The 15214-nt window shown below is 52.4% G+C and overlaps 1 protein-coding gene across 1 annotated transcript; it reads left to right on the top strand.

Moving 5' to 3' along the window:
• Nucleotides 1-1128: 1128 nt before the first annotated feature.
• On the top strand, nucleotides 1129-14394 carry caprin2 (caprin family member 2). The gene is made up of 20 exons (XM_088923441.1): nucleotides 1129-1377; nucleotides 1822-1884; nucleotides 2193-2279; nucleotides 3102-3340; nucleotides 3542-3624; nucleotides 3819-3968; nucleotides 4060-4103; nucleotides 4304-4633; nucleotides 4747-4788; nucleotides 4984-5115; nucleotides 5465-5549; nucleotides 5820-5872; nucleotides 6179-6286; nucleotides 6443-6550; nucleotides 7531-7671; nucleotides 8135-8306; nucleotides 8449-8628; nucleotides 11040-11143; nucleotides 12002-12065; nucleotides 13081-14394. The coding sequence occupies exons 1-20, from the start codon at nucleotides 1141-1143 to the stop codon at nucleotides 13647-13649; spliced, it is 2991 nt and encodes a 996-aa protein (XP_088779567.1). The 5' UTR covers nucleotides 1129-1140; the 3' UTR covers nucleotides 13650-14394.
• The last annotated feature ends 820 nt before the right edge of the window (nucleotides 14395-15214 follow it).

Raw genomic sequence — 15214 nt, forward strand, 5'->3', positions numbered from 1 at the left:
TGTGTGTGCGTGTGTGTAGCGGCGAGCTGCCGGGGGCGAGTTTGCAGTGGGTGGGTGGCTGTGTGTGTGTAGCGGCGAGCTGCCGGGACCGGGCTGGAAGGAATGTGCCGGTTAAAGCCTTTCGTTTCGCGTTTGAAATACTGCTTCATCATGATGCGCCTCTGCAGAGTCAGGGAAGAGAGATCTGGCCCCGCGGGTTAAGAGCTGCGCTGCGGAGCGGGAACCGGGCGATGGACCAGAGCTGACTGGGCTGCTCACGCATGGCCTGGTCTGGTAAACGGATTTCCTCCTTTCCCCCCCCCCCCTCCTGTTGGCTTGAAGCCATGTGAACCCTGGTGAGGAGGGATTGCTTTTAAAAAAAAATGAGCAGTCATCCTGTAACATGCCAGTTTTGGGTAGCGCGCCATGCCGGACGCCCCCGAGGCCTGTGAGCTGAGGGCCGGGTCGGCGACGCCGCTGGACTCTCCCTCACCGGAGGGGCTCGGCTCCGGCCCTGCTGGCCTCTAGTTCCCCGAGAGGCTGGGGGGGTTCAAGTGCCCTTCTGGTGCTCCCTGGGTCCTTGGTCCTGATGCTGTGTCCCGTCTTCCTTCTCGAGACTCTTCTGGGTGGCTGCAGCACGCCAGCTTTGGCTGCTGAGGTGAGCACAGGCTGTGGAGGTTTGTGCATGTTCAGCTCCACTGGGCGAGAGGACGTTTCTCTCTCTAACAGCCCCAGCTGCGTCCTGGGTGGACACTCTTGCAGCCCAGCGGTGGTGATAGTCTATCCGGCTGGAGCGAGGCTGGTACAGGAACTCCTTTCGATACCCATACACAATTCCAGTCACCAGTCCTCTTTCAGAGAGGCTGTCTCCCAGTGGGTGTCTGCTGCCGTGTTCTAATGGTTAAGTGTGAATGAGCAAGCTGGGCCTGGTCAGTGCAGGTGACCGGGTGCACAGTGCTAGTCCCTGGCTCTGCTGGGGCAGGGAACCCGCCTCTCAGTGAGGGGGTGTGTGGGGTGTGTGGGGCGTGTGTTCAGAGCCTGGGAGTGTCTGGGGTTTTCCCAGCTGTGGGCGGCTTGGGGGGCCAGGGCTGTAATAAGGGCTTCTCCGTGCCCCCAGCTGGCCTCACTCCCTCTCCTCTCTCCTCAGAAACGGTGTTGACGATGGTGCAGCTGTCCCCCTCCCCTGTCCTGGACCTCACGCCGATGTCGGAGCACTCCGAGGTGACGGCGGAGAGGCAGGGGAGCCCCAGGAGCCCCACCGCGGAGGCCCCCCCTGTGCTGAGCTCGCTGCAGCTGGCCCTGGCGTCCTCCACCCCGACGTACCAGGGCTACGACACCTACGTCGAGAACGGGCTCATCTGCCTGAAGCACAAGATCCGCAACATCGAGAAGAAGAAGGTGGAGTAGACCTCTGTGCGGCTGCGGGCTGGTCTCCTGAGTCTTCACTCTCCTGTTGGCCTCTTATCTAGGTTTTGCATTTCCGCTTACCCAAGCGTCGCTCGCTCTCGTGCGGGAGGGTTTGATCTCTGTGCGAGGGCCCCAGTGCTCTGTGAGGAATGCTTTCCCTGCAGCGTTAATTGCCTAGCCGATCAAAGTAAACTTGTGCCCTCTGGGCTCCCCTTTCGGGGTTTAACTGGGGCTTCCTCCGCAGTACTGGCGTGCGTTTTTACCAGTGCCTGATTTTGTTTTGTGTTTTTTTTTTTTAGTCTGAAGTGTTGCGTTTTTGGCAGGAGAGCTCAGGGTAAAAGAGGGTCAAGTTGCCATGTTGTGATCTTGATGTCTGTGTGCACGGCACATGATGGTGAGAGCTTGTTCTTGGTTTTGGATGGTGTTTGTCCACAGCTGAAGCTGGAAGACTACAAGCAACGTCTGAAGGCAGGAGAGGCCCTCAACCAGGACCAGCTGGTGAGATCCGGCCACCGAGACGGGCAGGGACCTCTACATTTCAGGAATCACTTGTATGATGTCCACAGTCCCCTTGGCTTTTTCACACTTCCTAAAAGCAGTGGCTAAATGTGTTGCATTATTCTGACATCCTGATCTTAAAGGACTATAACTATACTAAACTGCATGCTCTGGAAGCTGTATTCTGCAGATCACTTTTAGATCCTGGTCACAGATTCCTGCATTTTAAACTTGGGTATATTTTACCCCCCTCCATGTTGAGAGATCTCTAAGCTCTGGTTCACCTGGCCTGTTGCTGTCGCTTGCAGGATGCTGTGGAGAAGTATGATGAAGTTGTTCACAACTTGGCATTTGCAAGAGAACTGCAGAAGACCTTCAGCTCCCTTAGCCAAGATGTAAGTCTTTGTTCTTCCGAACAAGAGCTCCTCACTGTCTTTGAACTGTACTGACTTCAAAGAATCCAGGTGTGCCTTCGCTGCTCTGAACACTGGAGCAGAGAGGCTGGCCAAGACTGTAGGTGTTGAGGCTGGTAGTGTGCTTATCGTTTTTTTTTTTTGGTAGCTTGACTGCTTGTACAATGACCTGGAGATGTGGAGAGCTCTGGGAGAACTAGTACTTTTACCATCTCTTTTCCTATTCTTCTGCACATGGGAACCTTGGAGATAAGTGTAGTGGTAGCATAGATCTGTGCTCCTGTGCTGAGACAGCCTGTTTCCACTGCTCTGCCTTTGCTGGAAGTTGATTTTTTTGCCATTGGTCTCTGTTAAAGGCCATGTGCTTAGGCAGCGTTTCCCTTGTGTGTGGTGGGGGGGGAGGGTGTGAGGACGTTCTGCTGATCTCATGCTGCACAGCGCATGGGTATATTTTTGCTCAGTGAGCTCTGTCATGCTTGGTGATGCAGGCTCACTGACGGGATGAATAGCAGTTTTCTGTGGGGAAAATTCCAGCTCGCATGGTGGGGCCAGACTTCAGTGTCTGATCAATCCCTTTACTTAAGGCTTGGCTTCACTCTGGATGCCCTGAGTTTGATGGGGGCAGGCAGGTGGTGAAACCGCTGGCCTTTTCCCTGCGAGCAGCCTAGTGGGCCGACCCGTTGGAAAGGGCCTGGGTCCGTGCCCGTCGCTGAAGAGCCCCCCCCCCCCGCCCCCCGCGGGGCTTGTGATGCAGGTCTAATGGGAGCCCTCGGCGGTCCCCTGACTCGTACCCGTGTCCCGCAGCTGCTGAAGGCGCAGAGGAAGGCCGTGCGCCGTGAGCAGCTGCAGAAGACGGAGGTGGAGAAGAAGCGGCTGTGCACTGTGCTCCAGGTGCACTACGTCCTGCAGAGCCTGCAGCAGGAGCACGTGAGGAAGGACTTCCGCAGCGGCCTGAACGGGGCGCCCTTCCTGTCCGCTCGCGAGCTCGAGCACCTGCTGGGCTTCTCGGAGCGGGCGGGCTGCAAGCGCAACGAGAGCATGAGGTACCGGGTTCGAGGAGGCCTCGGGGTGGGAGCTCTATCTGTCCCCCCCCCCCCCCCCCCCCCAACAGTGGGTGTTAATATTTGGGGAGCTTATTGCCCTCGAATATAAGGGGGCTTGGGGAGTAAGTTTCTCCAGAGCTGCAGGCCCAGGCTTGGGAGTAAACCTGGTTCCCTGTTGGACCCTGGCTTCTTGTCTTGCAGCGTGGAAGACCAGATGGAGCAGGCAGCCATCGTGTACGGGGACCTGCTGGAGGGAGCGGACAAGCCCGTGGCCGGCACGACATGTGAGTCTGGCCAGTGTGTGCAAGCCTGGCGCTCCCCTGCTGCCACGGCCGCTCGCGATAACACGTGCCCCCCTCCCGGCTGGGGGCGGGTGGGGGGAGGCAGGGAGTGGGCGTTGCAGGTCATGGGGGGGGGGGGGGTGGCGCCTCTGGTGGCTGCGCGCTCCATCTCGTGGGTGTCCCCTCCCTCCTCGCAGACAAGCACCTCAAGGAGCAGCTGGCGAGGCTGCTGGACTGCGGCTACTTCGATCACATCCCCGTCCCTCACAGCGAGAGCCTGGAGGAGGCGGTGGCTGAAGTGGTGAAGAAGCCCGTGGCGCCGAAGAGGCCCGCCGCTGGCGTCCCAGGTAACGCTGGCCCCAGCGCCCTGTGGAGCCGTCGCTTGACGCTGCTGCTATCCTGGCCCTGGGTCCTCAAGCCAAGTCTTCTCTCTTTCAGAACCGTCCGTGCCGCTACCAAAGTGTGAAGTTCCCGCTAGGGAGGTAAGAATCCAGCTCTTCTCGCCAGGTGCAAGAGCACTGGCCAGTTCTTAATGTTTACCGGCAGCATTGTGGCCCGGTCCTTCTCATCTGCTTTCTGTGCTAAAATGTCTGCTCCAAACACAAATTTGGAGCTTCTGCATATTCCTGACAAGATACCAAGGCGGAACTTTCACTTTATTATTTATTCTTGGATAATGTAGTTTCTTAACAGACGCTACTTGCCTGAAACGGACTTCCGCACCCAGGAGCAGGAAGGCCAGCCAGTGCCCGCTTGGAAGGCGGAGTTCCTGGCTCTGAAGCAGCAGGAGCCTCCAGATTCCTGGGATATGGAGTACACGGAGAAGCCGGCCTCTCCTCCGCAGTCCGCCCTGAAACCCTGGAGAGCAGCCCCTGCCCCTGCTCCTGCTCCAGCGCCCATGCCTGCCCCTGCCCCTGCCCCTGTGCCCAAAGAGCAGGTGGAGGTGAAGCCCCCTGCTGCTGCTGCTGCTGCTGCTGCTGCTGCTGCTGCTGCTGCTCCTGAGCCCAAGCAGGCAAGTACACCCTCTCCGTCTCGGGCTCTGGGCTCATCAGGGCGTCGAGCTCCTTGAAGTCTGTCAAACTGGTCCAACCCATCTGCTTCTTGTCTCCTCATGGTGGCGTTCAGAGACGAGAAAGGAAGTCCAGACCTGAGCAGGAAATGAAGGTGGTAAGGCTTCTTTTATAAGTTTTTTTTTTGCATTTATTTCCCCGATGGTGCTGTCCTATGAGATCGGTGCTAATGGGCTTATATAAGCCTATATGAAGCTTTTGTAGCAATTTGGGTCTTTTCCCTAGTGCTCTGTGAGCTTGCCCATGTTTTAGCTGTGGCCGGGGACAAGGCTGACTGACTGCTCTCCGATAGGCACCCAAGTCCGACTCCTCGCCGGTCGCAGTCTTCACCTCCCCCTCACCCCTCCCGGCCGACCCGGAGCTGCGGAAACAGAAGCTGCAGGATCTGATGGAGGAGATCCAGGGCTCGTTCAGCTTCATGCAGGTACTGCAAGCGTCTGCCCCTGTGGGACTCCCCTCGAGCGCCTGCTGGGGCCGGCCCACTCTGACAGGGCAGAACCCGGGGCTCCAGTCCAGGTGTCCTGCAGCAGGGGACGATGCTCCGTGAGCCCTCCTGCACGGGCTCAGATCTGGGGTCTTGTGGGATGGAGCTTCGCCTTTCCTAATCTGCGCCAGTGGCTCATTGCCCGTTAATGTGGAGATCATCTGTAAAATGTTTTGAGGCCTATTTCTTTAGAAAACTTTTATAGCAAGTTGTACAAGGAAGGTGGGAGGTTTTATTTTCCCCACTCTTAGCAGGTAATTAAATAAGTCTTCATGGTCTTGCTTTCTAGGATTCTGTTCTAGAGGGTGAGGGATCTCCAGGAGGTGGAACCTCCCGGTTAAAGCATTCTGCCCTGGGAACGTCTACACCCATAGGTATGTGTTTTTAGAGGAGAGAAACCTTTTAAGTTAAACTAATTTTAGGAACTAAAATTCCCCCCCCACCCTAAGGTCCCATTTGACACGACCAGGCTTGATGTTAATGTTGGAGCTGCAGAGCTCAGCCCGTGCCCACAAATGTTTTAATGATCCGACTAGATTTAAATTGTCACTTCCCCGGGGTGAGTCTTGGGATGAGAATTGTGGGATTTGGTGCACGTAGCTATAAGGTGATCTTGACGTAGCCACAACGCCTTTCTTCTGCAGTGCAAAGAGAGCCCAAGAAATGCCCATCAGACCTCCTTCCAAAAGCCCTGAAGGTAAGACTGGGGGGGTATTTGACATGAGCCTGGAGCTGTTCATGTGGATTTTACAGGGTGGAGGATAGGGTCTGTGTAAATCTAGATATCGGGATATCTTCTTCAGCAAGACTTGCTACCATAACCAGTATCCTTTCAGCTTGTCGGTGCTGATGGAATCGGGGGGGGGGGGGGGTGAGGTCTTGCTTTGCTCTGGAAGTCTGCCCACGTCGGCGGGTGGGGAAGGGGTTGGCCTGGGGTTTGAAATCTTCATTACAGTGGAAATGCTTGACAGAACTGCCTGTGAAACTGTGCCCTCCCCCGCAGTCTGCTCCAGTGCCTGCTGCTCAGATCCCTCCGAAATTGGGCCTGACCAACGGGGAGTGCTCTCTGATTGACTCGGGAGTGGACATCCCCGCTGAGGAAGCAGACCAAGTACTGTATAGCCCAGACCCCGTTTTCCAGAGTTTAAGTATTTCTGCCTTCTGGTAACGGTCTGTAACTTGTGCCTTGTTGCTTTTGTTTCTGGGGTTAGGTGGCCGGCTCACCCAGCTACGCTGATTCATCTTAAGGTTTTTTTTTGTCTTCCAGGATAAAATGCAGCTTTCAAATGCAGACAGCTATGTTCCAGCACCACTGTATCCGGCTGGGTCAGGAGTTGCAGAATCCAGTGTGGATAAAGCATCGGATCCAAGTCCAGTAGGTGGTCTGGTTTGCTTGCTTCTCTCGTCCTGGAGATGGGCTGTGCCGCGAGCTCTCGGCCACGTGCGTGTTCAAGCCTGCGGCAGCAGTAGGCCAGTTTTGTGGCTCACCCTTCAGTCTGTTCCTGAACACTTCCTTTTCATCCCTGATCCAAGTGGCTTTGATACATCTGTAATCGGCCCCCCTCCAGAGCCAGTTTGCTGTGTTCAAGCTTGAGTGGGAGTATTGGAGCCAAGAGCTCTTTAAGGATGAAAGTATTTCCAAGTATAATGTATACAAATGGACCTTTTCTGCTTTCATATCATAACCTATCAATGCATTTTACATTATAATAATAGCATAGATGGGAGTTTACATATGGAAATATAACCAGCAAAAACAGAACAGGTAATCTATGCAAAGACTGCTTCATCTTCTGCAGCATAACATCAAGTCTCGGTGGGGTCCTAAGTTTATTCCAGGCTTGCTGGGATTTAATAAACCTTTCCTCCTGTAACCCAAGAGAGAAAAGGTGATCTTTTCACTTTATAAGTCTCCTTCACAACATCAATCCGTTGATCAGATGTTGGGGGGGGGGGGTTCTTCAGTAAACTGATTCCTTGTGACTTTTTTGCTGGCAACTAAGTATTACTACCAAATCAAAACTGATTTCAAATTCTATAGTCTTGAGAGTTTAAAGACGGCCCCCTGTGGCTGTGTGGTGCTCTTGAGCCCTTGCTTGGCCAGTGTCTCTGGGCTCCTGCCAGGGGGCTCCTAGCCCTGCCTGGGTGTCCCGAACTTGCTGAGACTGCACGCTACCATTCTGAACTGTAAGCAGAAGCCATTGTCCGCTTGTGCCGTCCAAATTCTGTCCCTTCAAACTGCTGACAGCTCGCAAATGCTCTGGCGTGGGGTTTTAAATTCAATACTTGCAGCGCGGTGAGCAGGCAGCGACTGCATTTTTCTCCTTGCTTTTCTTTACCCCCCCCCCCCCCCAGGCTCCTGCCTCTCTGCCAGAGGAATGTCCCCCCTGCAGTGGCACAGCTCCTTCCACTCCGCCCCAAGGACAGGCCTTCTCCTCCCCTCCCAGCAGCCACACCTTGAGCATGAGCGCAGCTCCGTTTCAGGCCATGCAGACTGTAAGTCCCCTTTCCCACTGCGGTCTGCCGGGGTGCTTGTTGGTGTGTGCATGTGTGGTTCAGCAGTACCCATGTTTCAGGCTTGTTGATTTTCATGATATCCAGTCGACCACCGTGGTCTGCGGCTGCTCTGCATTGCAGTCTCGCCGATCCGTAGTATTGCAGGGTGTTTTTAGTTGACGCCTTTTGCAGTAGACGTGACATACCTCTGCTTTATTCAAGATGTTTGAGTGGCGATGGCTCAGCCGCTGAGCTGCTGTCTTGTAAGCGCAAATGCTTACAGGAGCCCTGGTGTCACTCCTCCTACTGGAGACATTCCGGGCTCGTGCAAGACCTACCAGTTTTCTTGGTTGCCTTACTGCCTGTGCTGTAAGGGCTTTGGGCTGCGCCAGTTTTCCAGGTTGGAATGCTGATGTGCACATGCTGTACGTGCCTCAGACCACTCTCGCCCTCCCCCCCGCAGGTCTTTAAGGTCAACGCTCCCTTGCCCCCCAGAAGTGACTCGGATATGAAAGCGGAGCCGAGCTCCTACTCGGACTCCTACAGCCTGAGCTACTCCACCGCCAGCACGCAGACTCCCCCCGAGTGCCCCACCCCGTCGTCCGGGGCGCTGGAGCAGGACAGCCTGCCGCCAGGTAGGTGCCGCGCTGCGCCCCAGTGCTGGCTGGGCCCCGACGACTGACCGGCCGCTTCAAGTGGGAGGGTGTGGCGCCCAACGGCAGTTTGCGGGTGTTCTGCTGGAAATGGGAGTGAACCCAGTGAACGGCTGTCTTGCAGTGTCCTACCCGTCGGACTGCGTGGTGAGCAATGGCTGTCCAGCTTACATGTCCCCCGGGCAGCACATGGGCGCCTTCCCTCGCTCCAGCCAGCCCTACTACGGCCGGGGGGCTGTCAGAGGCGTGCCCCGCGGCGCCAGGGCACCGGCACACTCCTACCGCTCGCCCAGCGCGTACAAAGGTATCGTCTTCTTGCCTCTCCGGGTCCTGGGGCGATGATGGGGTGCCTGTGACCGTATTTGTCATAGGAGTGTTTCTGGGGCTTGTCAGCCTTTGTAGATAAACCAGGGATCTGTGAAGTCTGTTAGAGAAATGTAGAACCGTGCTCGAGGGTTGGGTTAGAAGGGTAACCTTCTGTTTTGGGTTATGCTGACGCACTCCCCTGCAGCATATGTACTGCATCAAAGTCAGCTGGTGTCTTCGCAGACCAGGTGGCCGTTTTCAGTCTTCACTCAAGCCACTCCTCTGCCAGTGTGTGATGGCTGTGACTGTTTCCATCCTATGCTTTTCTGAAGCCCTGAGAGTTCTCATAAGGCTGTGATTGGCACCCTTGCTCAGGGTTTGACGCTTGAGGAGGTCTTGGTACATGTTTTTGTAAATCCCAGCAGTAGAGTTAGTGATGGCAGGGAGGCTGTGACTGCTAATGGCAACACCTTAACTGTTTTTGTGAAAATGGAGAATTGAGCAGTGTTTAGTCATACGAGCCTGTGATCTAAGGCAGACCTTTCAAATTGTCCGCCTGTGTAAATGCAGTGTTCAAAGTGCAACACCCAGGCCCTCAGTGGGGAGGGAGGGGAGAAACGGTTTGAATACAGCGTGCAAAACCTCTACATTGATCACATTTTAAGGGCTGCTTGTTATGCTGCCTTCAAAACTGAATAAACACATTGACATGTTCCCGTAGTTGGTGGGGAGACAAAGTACTGGACAGGATAGTCTAAGTATAGAGGAGACCCTTCAGGTAAATCCTTAGAATGTGATGGCATCTTGCCAGTGGAAGTGGCAATGAGGAAGCCAGACTCGCAGCTTCTGAATCATTCAATGCAGCACTGCCCACAGGACTGGAGACTTCCCAATGCAGTGTTCAGCCCTAAAAAGGATCCCAAACGGAAACAAGTAGCTGGTCTGTAGTGCAAGTCTGGCTTCCATTACCTTTCCTGTAATGGAAACAATTGTAAGCACTAAAGGAGAGAATTGTCTATATGGAAGTTTTCTAGGAAACTGGATTTAGAAAAAGGAGGTCTTGCCTGCCAGACCATTTATTCTTTTAACAAGCAGCAGTAATAGAGGGTTATGTACTCAGGGCATGATATGGCTATTTTTCTTTACAGAGAGCTTTTAAGAATTTTCTTGTAAAGATGAGTTCTCAAACAACATGGGGTGGACATTGACTGACACGAGTGGTTGGATTGGGGACTATTATTAATTAGAGGGTTCACCCACTTATCTGTACCCTCTAAATCTCCCCTATTGACTAGTGGAGGACCACATGGATCCTTACTAGGACCTTTTATATTGGTGATCCAGAGTCGGGAATAGGAGGGTAAATTAGGAAGATTAACAAAAAACCAGCAGATGGGTTGAAATCCTGGCAGGTTACCTTTTAATGTAGAAAAGTGTGGGGTATTGAGTGTGGGCCATTAATGCAATATGGGGAGCAGAGTGCTAGAGGAGATTTGAATATTCTAAACATGTTAAAGTATGGAAGTAATTTTTTAAAAGGAAAACAATCTTAGCATGGTAAGATTTTATATTGAGGGATGTTGTGCCAATTATACAGGTACACCTGTATAAGGTGTACACCCTAGTCTAAACAAGATAATGGTCACCATGTTCTAAATTTGTGCTGTGAAATCTGTCCAGAGAATAGCAACAAGATTTATTTTGAGTTCTTACAGCCTGTGCCTCTGTTCACAAACAATGAAGGTTACCAAGGGACCTGAATATTCAAAACACACCAGGGTGTAAAAGTGGAAACTGGAAATGCACTTAACTGAGAAGGGGCACTTTTAGGTCTTCCACAAGCTGTAACAAGCTCCCTGCCTCTGATCTGAAACCCTGCGCTTGTCCACATTAGAAACCATCTTCCAGGCTTTTACCCAGTTGTCAGTTTTCTCTTGCTGCTGCTTCAGTGTGCTGATCTTCCTAACTTGGGGATTTTTGTTGAAAACAAATCATACCAGAATCTAAATGACTGATGCATTAAAATGTGCATGTACTGCTTGATTAAATTTGTCCTATATTGTATAAATTTGGACATTACCCAATCCAGACAAACTGTAGACTTGCAGAGTCCACCTCAAATGGAAAAGGCCTTTTTTTGCCACTGGTGTAATGGGTGAAAATGAGCCCTCGGCTCTTTCCCCAGCAGCTGGCTTTTGGAGCTGTGCAGTCTCTTGGAGAGCTCTATGACCTAGCAGTTCCTTTCTGGCACCTGGGAGGAGCCCCAGGCAACAGGATAAGACTTCTTGCAACATTCATGACGAGTGGTGGTGAATTCCAGTTTTTTTAATTACTGGGGCTCAATGTGGGACTTTGAAACATGTGGCTCAGATGGATTCAGTGTTGTGATTCTTCCTTTCTCCACCTCAGGAGGATTTGAAAGTTACAAAAACGGCATGCCGTCTCCTGGAGGGAACTTCATTCAACCGTCGTACCCCGCCAGAGAATGTACACCTATCCTGTATGGTGCCAGGGTACGGAACCGTCCCTCCCCACTGCTTCTGCTTCAGCTCGCTGAGGGCTTCTGCACAGCTGGAGTGGTCCTGGCTTCGTCTGTCAAACTAGATTTGACCTGCCTGAGCCGTGGGGGGGGGGGAGATTAAGTGAACCCATTCCTCTGTATGAGACTCTAAATCGTGGTTTAGCCAGTAGTGGAGTCTTGAGGTGCAGAAGGTTCTGCAGTTGTGCTGCCGCTACAGAAGAGGAAGCCTTTTGGTCTTTTATAACGGGAGCGAAGTGTTTGCATTCACACCTGCAGTCTTATTGGAACAGACTTGCCAACTGTGGTCTCCAACAGGCAGGTCCTGCAGATAGTCCTCTAATACAATAATTAAGCCGATGGATGTGTTGTATATTTCTATTAGTCTTCATACGCCAAAGCCAGTAATGTCTAACCCCTGTCCAGTGGCAGAGCTGTTGCACTCTGGGATCCAGGAGCTTGTCTAGAAATAGGAGGCCTGTGAAAGGTCTTGATTTACTAGATCAGAATTAAGTCCTAATCTTTAGCTCTGCATTACGGAGCCCAGGAGGGGCCATCAGTGGTGGGGGGTGGGGAAATTGAGGGAACAATTACCTAGCGTTTGCTTGGAGCAGGGGATAATGCTGGTGTTTTAGAAACTTTCCATGCACGTGCAACTACTGTGACACAGGAAACAAAGGAAAATTGTGTGCATGAATGAAAGAAAAGGAGGGAATGAATTGTTCCCTCAATGTAACTTTTTTTCTTACTGATGGCCCCTCCTGGGCTCTATACTGCATCCCTGTTTCGGTTGCATGAAATCTTGTTGCCAAAAGCCTGGGAGCAAGACCTGAGCCTTTGCTTTTCTTTTAAGGAATCGGGATTCCAGCAGAACTATAAACGTGGAGGCTTGACTGGGCAGCGTGCCAGCTCGAGAGGTAGGGAGTCTACAGGATGAGCAGGTGCTGTAGTCCTCACGGTCTTCCTCTACAGAGCAAGAGGGGGAAGGTTCAAATTGGGCAGGACACTACCAGAATAACTGAACTGGGAGGAGTAGCCCCAGCACTTTAACTTTATTTTCTGAAAACTTGTCAGTCTCTGAGAAGTGGGTCACCTGGTGAGTGCAGTCTGCCTCTTGGTAGCTGAGTAAGTGGGTGGATCTGAAAGGGGAAAGGAATCCACAACATGCCTTGAACTCAAGTTTTCCCATTCCCTCCATGGAGGGTACAGCTGCATACCATAACTTTTTAAAATTGTCTAATGGATCTTTATCTGTACTGATCTGCTGTCTTGACTTTAAGCTTAATGCATACTTGGTCTAGTACTTTGTAGCCTAATTGTGCTGTAAAATCCTTGGCATCTGTAACTTGGATTATGTCTAATGCTACAGTACATTTTCAGCAGCATGTCGGGTCTTGTACAGGTGTAAACTCCTGAAGTTGCAATATCGAGAGTGGGAACACCTGGAGTGATGCGCATTCAGATCTCTGAGCTGGAGATGACCTGTAGTGCTGTAGGTAGAGAGCATGAACAGCCTTTTCTAGCCTTTCACAGAATATCTTGGAGCTCTATCGACACTGATCAGTAGCAGGATAAAGACCTGGTATGTCTTGCTGGTTTTCCTCAGAAGCAGTAACTGTAAAACTCAGTGCCTCAACATTAGACTGCATTTGAACTTTTGCAGCAGCAGTGCAGAGAGCTGGGATCTAATGTATGGTTCAAGTGCAAATTTGATGCAATTTTAGCTTTACTGGCAGTCAAAGGCTGCAGAAGTAGAACGAGGGTGGTTATGTGGAGAAGGGTGGGGTTCTCGGAGCCTTCCTGCTCTAGGAAGGGCCCCCCAGCACCAAGCATGACCCCTGCAGCAGCTGGTAAGGGGGGAGGGGTTCTGTAATCTGGGGGGGTCGAGCCCTACTCTGCTCTCGGAAGCTCTGCCTTCCTTCTCTCCCTCAGCCACCTGGAGTGACTCCTCGCAGGTGAGCAGCCCGGAGCGGGACAACGAGACCTTCGCCAGTGTGGACTCGGGCCAGGGCGACTCTCGCTGCATCACGCCCATCGACGTCCCAGTCAGCGCCCCTGGGGCCACGCTCATGCCCGTGCACGTCTACCCCCTCCCTCAGCAGATGCGCGTCGCCTTCTCGGCCGCCCGCACCTCCAACTTCGCCCCCGGCACCCTGGACCAGCCCATCGTCTTTGACCTGCTGCTCAACAACCTCGGGGAGACCTTCGACATGCAGCTGGGGCGCTTCTCCTGCCCCGTCAACGGCACCTACGTCTTCATCTTCCACATCCTGAAGCTGGCCGTCAACGTGCCCCTGTACGTCAATCTGATGAGGAACGAGGAGGTGATGGTGTCGGCCTACGCCAACGATGGCGCGCCCGACCACGAGACCGCCAGCAACCACGCCGTGCTGCAGCTGTACCAGGGGGACCAGATCTGGCTGCGGCTGCACCGCGGCGCCATCTATGGCAGCAGCTGGAAGTACTCCACCTTCTCGGGTTACCTCCTGTACCAGGACTGAGGCGTCGGGAGGGCTGGGGACATTGCTTTGCACTCGAAAACTAGCACTTTATGCTGTGTAGTGAAACACTGCATGCCCAGGTTTTTCTTCATCTTCCCAGTTTTGAGATGCTCAGGTGTAGTTTCAGGGTTCATGCTCATTTTCTCTCTCCCCTGTCGCTTTCACTAGCGGCTACTGTGCAGTCTCGGGCAGCTGACGTGAGCTGACCGCTTCTGCGGTGCAATCGCACAGCTGCCGAGACCGAACTTCGACCTCCCTGCTGTGGAGGCCCATGTGAATTGTGCACAAACCCCCAACTTTCTTTTAAAGCCAGAAATGTCCTCTTTTAATTCTGTAGGGTTGGATACACAGGTGCCACTTGTGTAGAACAAGCTGCAGTTCATGTAAGGCCAGCAAGTTCATTTTTCTGGGATGTGCCCATTCTTTTTTTTTTTAAGTGAACTTCTGAACATTTTCCAAAAGTTCGGTGTTGAGCTGGAGGGCATGCAAAATGGTGCCTTGAATGACTGGGTGTTGTGTGATGACTGGGGAGGTGTAGTTAGAATGACTAACTGAGCACTTTATAAGACTTCATTGTTGCCTTGCTTTTTGGTTGGAAGTGGGAGACTTAAGCTGTGAATGTCTGTACCTGTTCACTGCAGAAAGCTGTGTACATGTCTAGCTGGTAACTACCTTATTGATGAATCTGCTCTGAAATGGGCTAATTACAGTGCCTCGTTGTGCCTAAATAAACTATTGCGCAGTTCATTAGTCTGTTCTTTGATCAACATTCAGCTGCCAAAACAGTTGGTGTGGCTGCATTCCCCTGTGTGTGTGATTGAGGAAACGGTTCTGCCATGTTAAATGAGCTGTTGGAGTCTGTCAGCTGTCCGTTCTCTGTATGAATTGGTGATAAAACCACACACTGACCCATCTGGCTTTTGGCACTCAAGTCTCCGCACTCTTACCTACTTCCCCACTTCCAAATGGGGCTGAGACTGCTAATGACGTGCAGTGCTTGCTGCAGTCCACCAGAACTTGTGGGGTCTATTGTAATGTTGGCTCCTTGACAGCTTTAATCTGCACTGGTTTCTGAGGGCTTCCGTCACCATGCCAATGCTTATGACCCCCTGCAGGACAGGTCAGCTGTTGGTGGCTGCAAAGGAGTTCACGCATGTGACATCTTGATAAACTGCAGACAGGATCTGTGTAAGTCTCCTGGAAGCCCATGAGAGAGATTGAGGGTTACAGCTCCTTGTCCTAAAGGTGCTTGTTTTTGATGCCTTTTCTGTCTGAATCTTTTCTTCAAGTTGTAACCGATTTCAGTGTGTGGCTATTCCATCTCCACTGGGCACCAGACTCGTTTTATCACTTTTCAATTGCAACAATGGCAAAAGTGGCCTTTTACTTTATGCTTGATCTGTAAAGCACTTTGAGCTGCATTTTAATACATGAAACATGCTAGATCGGTGGTTTTAGTGCTTCGCATTGCTGCCTTGCAGCCCTGGGTTCAGTTCCTGAGCTGGGGTGCTGCAGTATCTGTGTGGAGTTTGTGGTCTCTCCAGCTGCTCCCGTTTCCTCCCACA

This window comes from Atractosteus spatula, chromosome 8, assembly GCF_055471065.1.
Source record: "Atractosteus spatula isolate fAtrSpa1 chromosome 8, fAtrSpa1.hap1, whole genome shotgun sequence".
Taxonomy (NCBI): Eukaryota; Metazoa; Chordata; class Actinopteri; order Semionotiformes; family Lepisosteidae; genus Atractosteus; species Atractosteus spatula.

Bases quoted from the DNA above. Each gene is read 5' to 3' on its own strand.
- caprin2 (XM_088923441.1), top strand. From the start codon at position 1,141: ATGGTGCAGCTGTCCCCCTCCCCTGTCCTGGACCTCACGCCGATGTCG. The intron at 2,280-3,101 runs GTAAGTCTTTGT...CGTGTCCCGCAG, and splicing joins TCAGCTCCCTTAGCCAAGAT to CTGCTGAAGGCGCAGAGGAA. The intron at 4,634-4,746 runs GCAAGTACACCC...GGTGGCGTTCAG, and splicing joins CTGCTCCTGAGCCCAAGCAG to AGACGAGAAAGGAAGTCCAG.